This window comes from Bos mutus, chromosome 20 (assembly GCF_027580195.1).
Source record: "Bos mutus isolate GX-2022 chromosome 20, NWIPB_WYAK_1.1, whole genome shotgun sequence".
Taxonomy (NCBI): domain Eukaryota; kingdom Metazoa; phylum Chordata; class Mammalia; order Artiodactyla; family Bovidae; genus Bos; species Bos mutus.
The window spans coordinates 56,826,215-56,838,551 of NC_091636.1; the positions used below are offsets into that span (position 1 = coordinate 56,826,215).

The 12,337-nt window shown below is 43.4% G+C and overlaps 1 protein-coding gene across 1 annotated transcript in view; it reads left to right on the plus strand.

The window, feature by feature from the left end:
* The first annotated feature begins 562 nt into the window (after nucleotides 1–562).
* Nucleotides 563–12,337, plus strand: part of MARCHF11 (membrane associated ring-CH-type finger 11) — a 114,237-nt gene continuing 102,462 nt past the window's right edge. The window contains exons 1-2 of the mRNA XM_005898545.2: nucleotides 563–1,211; nucleotides 2,398–2,553. Coding sequence (XP_005898607.2) covers nucleotides 681–1,211; nucleotides 2,398–2,553 — 687 coding nt within the window. The 5' untranslated portion in view covers nucleotides 563–680. The remainder of the gene's footprint in view (nucleotides 1,212–2,397; nucleotides 2,554–12,337) is intronic.

Here is a 12,337-nt window from a genome sequence, read left to right on the forward strand (position 1 = left end):
CTGGCCGTCCGGTAACGGTTTCTGGACCTGGTGGCCCCCGACCCTCCCCCCCAACCCCGCCTCCCGCCACCCACCGGAGCCGCAGTGCTGCGCGGTTCCGAGAGGGGTAATCCGCCCCGGAACAGACGTGAGCGGCCCCGGGGCGGGGTCGCGGGAGGCGGCCCAGGGATTCCCCCACCCGCCTCCCCCCAATTCCAGCCGGCCCGCCGTCTCCGCACCTCACCGGGGGTTTGCGCTAGCCCCCCACCCAGGCCCCTTCCCCATCCCCCGGAACGACCCCCGGCTCCTCCCCACCTACCGCCCGGCGCCGGCTCCCGCCGAATACCTCCTCCTGGGCCCATCCCCTCCGCGGCGCGGCTCCTCCCCCTCCCCTGGTTCCCGGGTCCCCCGCCCTCGCTCCCCCCCGACACCCCCCCGGGCCGCGCCGCTCTCTCGCGCTGCCGAATCGGGCACCGCCTCCATCAGAGCCGAGCCCGCGGCTCCGCGGAGCAGCAGCCTCCGCCGCCGCCGGACCCTCCACGTCCCCTCCCCGTCCCGCCCCTCAGTCCCAGGCGCCCGGGCCCCCGTCACCACCCTCCGCCCGCCCCCTCTTCCTTCCCTTCCTCCTCCGTTCTCCCTTAGCCCGCAGCCCGAGCCGGGCCCGCTCGCCGGGCTGGCAGGAGGGCGGCGGCGGCACCACCATGAGCTTTGAGGGCGGCCACAGCGGCGGCCGGCGCCGTGAGGCGGAGAGCGGGGACTCCGAGCCACCCCCGTCGCCTCCCCCGCCGCCTCCCCCGCCGCCGCCGCCAGGAGAGCCGGCTTCGGGCCCCGCGCCCCCTCGCTACCTGCCAGCGCCGCCCGCGTCCCCTGAGCGCCGCGCGGGGCCCGACGAGCCGCCCGCGGAGGTGGTTCCGCGGCACCGGGGCGCCGAGGAGCTGCCGCCGCCGCCGGCAGGGCAGGAGGTGTCGGCGGCCGGCGACTCTGGCGAAGGTCCGAGGCACCTTCCGGAGGCAACGGTCCCCGAGGCGGCGGCAGGGAAGGGCGGCCCCGGGGAGCCCGAGGCCGGCGCGGGTGGGGAGGGCGAGCGGCGGGGCGCAGGCGACCAGCCCGAGACGCGCTCGGTGTGTAGCAGCCGCAGCAGCAGCAGCGGCGGCGGCGGCGACCATCGCGCCGGGCACCAGCATCAGCACCACCAGCCCATCTGCAAGATCTGCTTCCAGGGCGCCGAGCAGGTGAGGCCCGGGGGGACGCTGGGGCAGAGGGAGGTGGGCTCGGGAAGGGCTGGGCTGGCTCCCGGTCCGTATGGCCGGCTTTCAGCACCACGGACAGCGTCCGCTTCTGGGTTCCGGGGCTGAGCGGTTGCGTGGCGGCTACCTAATGTCCCTTTCCTGCAAAGGCAAATAACCTTGTCCCGGTGGCGAATAGTGCTTGATTTGGTCTACACTTTTTTTTTTTTTCTACTTGGTTTTGCAGTTACACACTCCTCAGGTGTTTTAGTGGTAATGCTATAAGTATCTCTTTTGTGAATTACTAAATGGATTTGGTTTATACATAGAAACCAACCTATATTCCTTTATCTACAAGTGTATCGTGAGGCAGATAGCCTTAGAGCACAAACAGGGAGTGAGTCATTTCAAAACCAAAAAGGGCAGAGTCTTTCCTTATTGCAAATTTTGGTGACTCAGTCTCACTGATGTGAAAGGCATGTTAGAGTTTTTTATAGGACAAATAAAAATGGACTTTGATCTTGTGAAAGAAAGCCTATTTAGCTAACAATGTACTTGATTAGAAACACAATTCTAAAATTATTAACTCCGTTAGAAGTGCATGCAAACTTATAAGCAAGTAATCGCTGGGGAAACAGGATATACGTCTCTCTTATGAAATGTGTGGTCTCAGAAAACATTAGGTTTAGTATTTTTATAAGTAAGGAAATTGCATAAGAACATGTAGGCTTTCAGGAATATAGTGCCCTAAGTCAATATTTATGATGCTACATTTAGAAAAAAAAAAAAGCATAATGCTATTGCAAGCTGCTTTCTGGGATGGCATGCATTTCTTCTTTAGCAATGATTAAGAATAACTGCAGAGGAAATGCATCTGACCATCCACTTAAAAGTTATTAAAGAGATTTAATAGTACAGCTTTCCCCCAAGGGTATTGAGAGCTATATCTTGCAGACATTTTGTATGTTGGTAGAACATTTATGTCATGACTCTAAGTAATATCTTTGAAATAGTTTTAAGACTTTAGTTTCATTCCCACCAGAGATATAAAAATTTAATTTCATTTTCTAAGATAGTGTTTGATGCTTGTATCCTTCTGAGTAAATGGCTTTGCAAGAAAAGAAAGCAAGTGTTGGGTTTTTAAAACAGAAACACAAACATAAAGATTCATGCTGAGTTGTTTTCTTTTCAGGGGGAGCTGTTGAACCCCTGCCGATGTGATGGGTCCGTTCGGTATACACATCAGCTGTGCTTGCTAAAATGGATCAGTGAGAGGGGTTCCTGGACCTGCGAACTCTGCTGTTACAGATACCATGTCACAGCCATTAAAATGAAGCAACCCTGCCAGGTAAACTGTTGTGACATTTCCTTCCCTCGAAGTCATTTTGCTACTAAGCATGAGGATATCTGCATATGCTACTTAACATATTCTATGCAAATCACACTAAAACCAAGATTTAGAATTTGTAGAGATGTTCTTTGAGAAGTGTGTGACATTTTTATCTGAGAAACTCCAAAGCCATTTTTATTCAAATGGCTTACTTTATTAATTGGTTGTTTATGGATGAAATTATACTCATCCTAGTTTATAAATGGGCAAGTTGGTAAAAAAATACTCCAGTTAATTCAATTTTATTAATTAGAAATGTTACACAAATTATTTTAGTAGTATTTTGTTAATTTAAGCATTGAAACTCTAAATGGGCTCCATTTACAGGAGATAGATGCAAGTAAAGCAAAACTGTACTAATCTGGAAACTTTGGTGGAACCCATTATTTCTAATCTGAGCCATTTTTTCACTTAACCAGCCTTGTTTTTTCATGAGTATTTTTCCACAGTTTTATTTTGGCTACTTTCATTCATTGCTCTGTTCAACTACACAGTGGATGCAGAAGTATTCCCAATATTTGCTCTCAATAATATTACTGAAATTTTATATATTCTTAGAACTTTTAGTGTATAATCACATGATCACATAATGCTCATAACCAGACAAAAATTCCTGGAGAGATAAGCTTTTTTTTTTTTATGGTAGAACAGATTCAGGTTCTTGGAATAGACTTGTGAGATGTAAAATAATACTAAGAAAGACATCTTAGACTAAAGCAAAATAGTGTGTAATTGATAAGATCTTATAGTGACATGGGATTGAAGTTTAGCCGATATAAAAGAGTAGGTTCAAAACATAGAAATGAAGGACATAATGGAAGGAAAAGGAAGAGGAACTGAAAGTTAAGAGGGTGAGAAAGTAATAAAGTCCCATGTTCCCTGTTTCACTTTAAATTACCAAATTTAGTTTGCATTGAGCAATATAAAATAGATGGAATTGTTAGTGATGGCAGTACGGATATGGAAGCTGAATTCAGTTCAGTTCAGTCGCTCAGTCGTGTCTGACTCTTTGCATCCCCATGAATTGCAGCATGCCAGGCCTCCCTGTCCATCACCAGCTCCCAGAGTTTACCCAAACTCACGTGCATCGAGTCGGTGATGCCATCCAGCCATCTCATCCTCTGTCGTCCCCTTCCCCTCCTGCCCCCAATCCCTCCCAGCATCAGGGTCTTTTCCAATGAGTCAACTCTTTGCATGAGGTGGCCAAAGTATTGGAGTTTCAGCTTCAGCATCAGTCCTTCCAATGAACACCCAGGACTGATCTCCTTTAGAATGGACTGGTTGGATCTCCTTGCAGTCCAAGGGACTCTCAAGTGTCTTCTCCAACACCACACTTCAGAAGCATCAATTCTTTGGCACTCAGCTTTCTTCACAGTCCAACTCTCACATCCATACATGACCACTGGAAAAACCATAGCCTTGACTAAATGGACCTTTGTTGGCAAAGTAATGTCTCTGCTTAATATGCTATCTAGGTTGGTCATAACTTTCTTTCCAAGGAGTAAGTGTCTTTTAATTTGCATTTCTGTTACTCACCATTTAAGACATGATTAGCTGGCATGAAATAAAACTATGAATTTTCTCAAGCTGACCTAAGGCTGTTAATTTGGAAAGAAGATGAATAACTAATGTGAATGAATGATGATGATAGTAAAGATAGGCACAAACCTGACATATTTTCTCAGAACCACTAACTGATTGACCTACTTGGGTATCGATTTATAGATCTGTCATAATTGTCTTGAAAAGCAGAGGGAACCATGCCCAAATAACAGGATATGAGTAGTATAATTGAATCTATAATAATTTTATGAATAGAATGTGTGGAGATGAGAAATGGAGAGCTTTGAGGCTCCAGTGAAAAGTCCCATGAGAAGTGCAATGGTCAGATGTTCCAGAGCTGATATAGATTGCTAAGTATTTAAAAAACTTCAACTTATGCCACTATATATTAATTCGCTTGGTGTGGTTAATTCTAAAGTAAATATAAATAGGTACTTGATGTAATTTTAAAATAGAGAAGAGACAGAGAGTTGGGACAAAATGATATTTACTAATTCTAAGCCTATAGCAGTATAGATTATTACTGTATTTTGCTTCATTTAAAAAATCAGTAGTTTTGCTTCATTTTAAAAATCGATGGTTATTTTAACAAAAACAAGTCCCCAAAGTGTGTATGTAATATGACTGAAAAATCAAGGGGAACAAAAAACAACCAAAAACCAAAAGCTAACCTGGTATTACTAATTAATACATTTAGGATTAATTTTATTATATGTGCAAATATTGTCATAATCTGATGAAAGTGAAAGTGGAGAGGAAAAAGTTGGCTTAAAGCTCAACATTCAGAAAACGAAGATCATGGCATCCGGTCCCACCACTTCATGGGAAATAGATGGGGAAACAGTGGAAACAGTGTCAGACTTTATTTTTCTGGGTTCCAAAATCACTGCAGATGGTGACTGTAGCCATGAAATTAAAAGACGCTTACTCCTTGGAAGGAAAGTTATGACCAACCTAGATAGCATATTCAGAAGCAGAGACATTACTTTGCCAACAAAGGTCTGGCTAGTCAAGGCTATGGTTTTTCCTGTGGTCATGTATGGATGTGAGAGTTGGACTGTGAAGAAGGCTGAGCACTGAAGAATTGATGCTTCTGAAGTGTGGTGTTGGAGAAGACTCTTGAGAGTCCCTTGGACTGCAAGGAGATCCAACCAGTCCATTCTGAAGGAGATCAGCCTTGGGATTTCTTTGGAAGGAATGATGCTAAAGCTGAAACTCCAGTACTTTGGCCACCTCATGTGAAGAGTTGACTCATTGGAAAAGACTCTGATGCTGGGAGGGATTGGGGGCAGGAGGAGAAGGGGATGACAGAGGATGAGATGGCTGGATGGCATCACTGACTTGATGGATGTGAGTCTGAGTGATCTCTGGGAGTTGGTGCTGGACAGGGAGGCCTGGCGTGCTGCGATTCATGGGGTCACAAAGAGTCAGACATGACTGAGCGACTGATCTGATCTGAACTGATCTGGTGGCCTGACCTGTTTGTTCCAGTGAACTACAAAATAATATTTAGAAACAAAATTGGTACGAGTACGATGATGATAGTTCAGATCATGCCTGAAAACACAACTTTCCAGGACTGGAGTATATGCTTATAAAGCTCAGTACTCTTAATGAACAGAAGTCAGTTATAAGGTTCCCATAGCATAGATTGCCATACCTAGGAGCAGATTATCCTCAGATAAAATTTGAATGATTGACTGGCATATCTGTTATTGATGACCCACACACTGAGAATTTACTCTGAGTTTTGGTTTCCTCTGGTGTGAAGCTAATCAAATTTAGCATTTGTTGCACTCATATTTTTATGACATGGCAGAGATCCATCTCCTCACGGTATAGGATCAAACAGGAACCATGTCATGTCCTTCCCTTGCACTTTCTGAACCCCTTCATTTTAAATAGTGAGCCCTCCCATAGCTGTGAGTGCGTAGTTACTTGATGTAGAAGGGAAAAACATTAAGTAATACTAGTAAGAGAAAGAATTTACTGAACACTTACTTTGTGCCAGGCACTGTTCTAAGTGCTTTACATATACTATTACTGATGTTTAATCTTCAAAATAAACTTATGAGGTAGATAATATTATCTCTATTTTATACAAAAGGAAACTGAGGTACAGCATAGTTGAGTACCTTTTACTACACTCATATATAGTAAAAGACAAAGCCGAGATTCAAACAGTCTGAGGCTCTGAGGTCCATGGCCTTAGCCACTGTGCCCTGGTTGGAAAGTGTTCTTCTCAACTTCATCATAGCCATCCTGATGTTTCTGGGTTCATCACGACTTATCCTGTGTTATGCTGAGTCAAGCAGGCACTGGTTTCAGCCTGAGTCTTGATGATGGTCTAGAAAGGCTTCATCTATTGCTGTTTAACAAACTACCTCACACACTTAGTGGTTTAAACAACATCCATCATTTATTATCTCTTAAGAGTCTGTGGGTTGACTGAGATCAGTTGGGAGGTTCCTCTCGATATATGGCATCATTCTGGAGCCGTGAGGTTTGACTGGATGGGAACATCCGAGAGGGGTATCTTTATTTGACTTGATTGACTCAATGGACGTGAGTTTGAGTAAACTCCGGGAGTTGGTGATGGACAAGGAGGCCTGGCATGCTGCAGTCCGTGGGGTCACAAAGAGTCGGACAGGACTGCGTGACTGAACCGAACTGAATTGACTTGTGCTGGTTGTTGGTTGGAAGCTCAGTTGGGGGTGTCAGCTGGTGCTTCACTCCTTTCTGTGTGTCATTTGGGTGTGATGATTGGATTCCAGGAGCATATAAGTTACAGGTCTGTTATGACCCAGCTTTGGAAGTGACATGGTTTTATGTCTGCTGCATTCCCTTGATTGAAGCAAATCAGAGGACCAACCAGATTCAAGAGAAGGAAAAATAGACTTCACCTCTGGAGCCTGCCCTTCTTTAAAAAGAGTGGACATCTTTAATTCCCTGTGTGAGATAGCTTCTAAAATGGTGCCATCTACCTACACTGGTGTTTGCATTTGGTCCTCATCAGGTCCAGATCGGTCAACGTGTACCACCATAACTCCCCTTTCAGGGATGAGAAATAAAGAAAGTTAAAAAATGGATGGGAGTTGGACTCTATCGGCAGTGCTCGATGTATCCACTAAAGCACTTTCAGAAGTGACTGTTGCCATGATGCCCCTCTTGGTGCCCAGAGAGATGTGGGGACAGAGAAGGAAAGGAGCAGCTAACCAGGAAGCACATGTGTATGCAGGAAACATGTTGCAGTGAGTCTAAAACCTTAGTTCTACTTGTTTTTCTCATTGAGATTAGAATTCTTTGAGAATTTGGGTGTAAACCTCCCCATTTTGTGAGCTTTTAGTGATGCTCATCAACATGACCCAACAGAAATCTGATGTAGCCTATAGAATATATTTAAATCTTAATTACTGTATCATTAGCAGTAGGAGCTAATTAAGACATTAGAAGTAATTAACATGCATTTACGTTCCTACTACCTCCTTGCAGAATCTCTTTTATTGATTACCATATTCAAGATGATGCATTAATGATAATTTTAAGAGTAAAAGCTAATTCTGTTTTGAATCTCATACTGTGGTATAAAATTAGTGCAATCTAAGAACATATAAGATCAAATTTATTTTGAGATGTTGGTGATATTTTAAATTAATTAAGCAAGTATATTTAGCTTTATGAATGCTTTCAGTACTTTTTCAAGAACTAGAGATGTTTGAAGAGAGAACATTTACTAGATGCAGAATTGTATGGCAAACTTTAGACATGCTATAAAACATGGACCATAATGCCTAAAGATAGAAAAATAAAATGTTAATGGAAGGCAGTAGCTATGTTACTTTGGCTGAGTTAGTTAACTATTTGTGCCTCAGTTAACTCATCTTTAAAAGATAATAATGGCACCTATTTTATACATTTTTTGAGGATTAAATATGTATATACCTGTAAAATGCTTAGAATAGTGCCAGCAGGTAATAGGTGCCATTTTAATGTCGACTCTGATGACATTTACTTGTTCAGTCGGCTAAGAGATGGGGACCTTCGCTTGCTCCCACCAACAGTTCCTGTTGTTTCCTTCAGTCTCTTGTCACCAAAATAAAGTTACTGACTCTTCTTTCCATATCATTCTTTATGCCTGCATGTTTACTCTCTGCTTTTTCTAGCATAGCCCACCTAGGTTTCTGACCAGATTGGTTATTATAAATAAAGAAGGAATCAGGAATAAAAAAAATCAGATGTAGTGAGATATAAAATGATCTCAGCCCGTGGGCGCATATTTACTCTCCAGCTGTCCCTCCCCATGAGTCTTTATTGGAGTCTGCTTGTAATTGGAGAGATGCTTTTCGTGGTCAAGCACAGGGCAGTACCCTCCAGTGTCACTGAGTGGCATTGCGTGTTTATGCTCTGGAAAGGGCCTTGAGTTTGGGGTGTGTGTGATAAGCAGGAGGTCGAAGAAGCTCCAGAGATCCTGGGGTGGGGGCAGTCACAGAGGGCACAGGCAGGTGGTCCGGCATCAGTCACCGTGAATCTGGTATCCATCAGCTTTCCTTCCTCCTCTGTTACTCGGGGCACCAACGTCTGGCAGAGGGCTTGCGCGGTAGGTCGGAGACTGCCACGTGGGCCGCCTGCCTTTATAGATAACAGGGCCCCAGCCATCTTTACCAGCCAATAACATTTTTGTTATTCTGCCCCTGCTGCTTCTCCCTGAAGCTCTTATAATGGGCTGTCAGCGACAAGTCTTCTTCCAGCAGTGAGACTGATTGGAGCGACTCCTTGGAATGAGAGTATTTTTCATTTTTATCCATGTTCTTTTCCTGATGGGATTCATTGTGATAGTTTTGAATTAGAGATGAAGTTGACATGAGGCAGCTTCACGTTGGCTACTGTGCTAAGGTACAGCTTCTGGACTACGTGCAAAGCGTTTATAGACCTTTCATGAACTTCTTGAGGGCCCCGTGATCATTATTTTGCTAAATAGGGCTCTGTCGTGAAAGGGGTATTTCCCCCTTCAGAGGTGATTTAAGTTGTTCTCATGGTGTAGCTGATGCAGTAGGAGAAGCTGACAAACTATCATTGAAAATTGACTGTGATTTTGGAAATGTATTAGGAAAACATCGGAGCATGAACTTTGGCGTTGCTGTCTGTTGAAATACTCAAGGCATTTGCATTTAATGGATGAAGAATGTCTGCATACATTCAACATGGCTGAAGTCATGAAGACACCACTTTTACTGTTTCTCTGTTGCTCTTGTTAGCATCTCTGTAGGTTTCACAGCAAATGACACGTCGAGGGGAAGCTTTTCATTACCATGCCTGAATATCTGAGAAACAGTGCTAAAATGTTAAAATTTAAATACATGTACTGATGTATGTAATAGGTAATTAAAAATATCAAAATACACAAAGAACATATCATGAGGCATCTCCCTGGCCTTTGAAGTGATTTTTGTTTCATTTGCTTACTAATTCTCAAAGCACTTAGATCTGCATTTTACTGCAGTTAAACACTGAACAGTTAAATCTGCACTAGAACAGATTAATAATCCTCTAGTGAATAAAACATGTAAATTATACTGCATCTACTACTATAGCCATCTTAGTTACTGTATGGGCTGTGTGTACAATAATTTTACAATCTGTTTCAAAGCCAGATGGTTCCAAGACGGTAGTAAAAAAAAAAGATGGAGACCCTTCAGGGTATCGTGGACTGGTGCTTGCTTTTATCGTTTATGGAGAGAGGACCAGGGATGATGTGGTCCTGATGGATGACACTCTCCAGAACTTTCTTTCCCACACGTGTCTGCTTTTCTACATTCATTCTAGCTTTTTTCAAGTATATCTTCCTTTTGACACCTTTCTCTTCTTTGGTCTCTTGGCCTCTCCACTCAGCTGCTTGTAGAAGAAGAATCTGTCCCTAAAAATCTGTGGGACAGATTTTATAAAAAAAAAATGAGGTAACACAGATGAGTGTAGCTTGGCAGTCACTTTCTTGATCACTTTGTGGGCATTCGGTGAATATTTGTAGTAGGCATGAGTGAATGAACACATGAGCAAGTGTTTTAGAAAAATAGAGAAGATCATGGGGGTCATGTTCATATTTCTGTGGTGAGAATGTGATTTAAGGAAATTAAGTTGCATTTACTGCTTACCCATTAGCCACCTACAGTCAATTTTCAACTCCTTCTTAAATTGACCTCATACTCCTATTCTGAATCTGCGTGGGAAAATATGTTTGGTTCTTCAGACCACAGGAAATAAAAAATCTTAAAAGTAGGGTCTATTTTTAAAAACCTAGAATAAAAAAAAAAAAAAGGTTTCCAGTGAGACAGATCTGCTCTTTTCAAAAACTAAAATGTCATGAAAAAGACTCTGTGAATGTGAAATTACCCATGTGTGACACACTCGGTTTCTTGAGGTTGTCACTGGTTGAAGGATTTCATCTAGCATTTTGTTCAGAGAAATTGAATAATTTGTTGGAAATTTTACTGTATGATCGCGGGTATAAATGAACTGCTAAGAATGTCTGCTGGGTAGTTTTCTTGGTGTGAAATCTGCCACCTGGCTGAAAACTAGGTGATGGATTTTTTTTTTTTTTTTTAATGAGCAGTTGTACAGTTGTAACATAACTTCAAAAATGATTTTCCACTGGTGAGTACAATACCCCAACACAGGGCGATGCGGCAAGGGAACAGATCATGTCTCCCTTACTCATTTCCTGCTTTGTCTTGGCGTGTGGCTTTGCCGTGATGTGACTGATGTTTGCTGAAGGGACTGGAACAAAGGAAACGCAGCTTCCTTCTATTTTTGGACCTTCTAAGAGTAGGATGGGATGACTCTGAGGGTGAAGCTACAGTGCTTCTGACCCTTCAGAGCAGCGGGGAATGGACAAGATAATCACCTACAATTACAAGTAAATGGATAGCGGACACTGAGGACACGGCCTGGAAAAACTGCACCCTGGCTTGTACTTTCTGTATCCTTGGATATTTAACAGCATCTTCCCTGTGCCCATAACTTATAATTCAACAACTGTTCTTATGATTTAGCCAAATGAAGTCCCACATAAGTAGAGGTGGTCTGGAAGCAGTCCCGTGGGAAGACGTGACAAAAACGTTGCTGTGTAAAGTCAATGAGAACTTATTGGGGAGATATTTCCTATTCAGTCCCTCCTTTTAGGTATATATGCTCTGAAAGCGACTGTCTAAAACCCTGTTTTCCCCCCCGTTTTCATCTCTTCAACAAAGTTGATTTTGAATAATGACACCTGGGCAATGCATGTGTCCTTTACATGGTAACAGGGTTCCGTTGCCCTGATATGTTTTTCAGCTTTCTTTCTCATTTTGGTATGCTAATTATGTGCAAGTGGCCAAGGCTTAATCTAGGCACAGGGGCCCTCCCGGTATGAATGGAGCATCCAGCTCTTATTTCAGGAACCCTCTGGGCACTCCTTTGTTATATATGGACCTGCAGTTGTGCCCTGACACTTACATGTCATAACTCCAGGGTACAAAATAGTTCAGATAAACAAGGAACTATTTCAAGAAATGTATACAGGCTTGCCTTGGTTTGTTCAGCCTGTTTAAAAAAAAAGTCTTTAAGAAGGGTAATAGCTCTCACAAATATTAGTGGATTTTATTTATATTCCTGTGACAGAATATTCCAGAAGCCACAGGAAATACTTCTCTTTTCTTCCCACACCAGTGTTAACTTCTTTTCTGTGTTACATTTGCAGATTTTAATGTAAGTATGTATGTAAGTGTCCTCACTATCAGTTTTTAAAAGAAAATAAAATCAAGGGCTTCCCAGGCAGTACTAATGGTAAAGAATCCACCTGCCAATGCAAGAGATGCAAGAGACTCAAGTTCAGTCCATGGGTTGGGAAGATCCCCTGGAGTAGGAAGTGGCAACCCACTCCAGTTTTCTTGCTGGAGAATTCCATGAACAGAGGAGCCTGGAGGGCTACAGTCCATGGGGCTGCAAAGAGTCAGACATGACTGAGCAACTGAGCACAAAGAAATTAAAAACTTTACCAAATTTTGGTAAAATTAGTTGTAATCTTAAGAGTAGAGTAATAATAAAGAGCACAGGATTGTCCAGGCATATACTGAGCATTCTGTAAATATTTCTCTTATCCTCCTTCCATCTTTTTCTTCCTTTTCATGACAACATCTTATCCTTC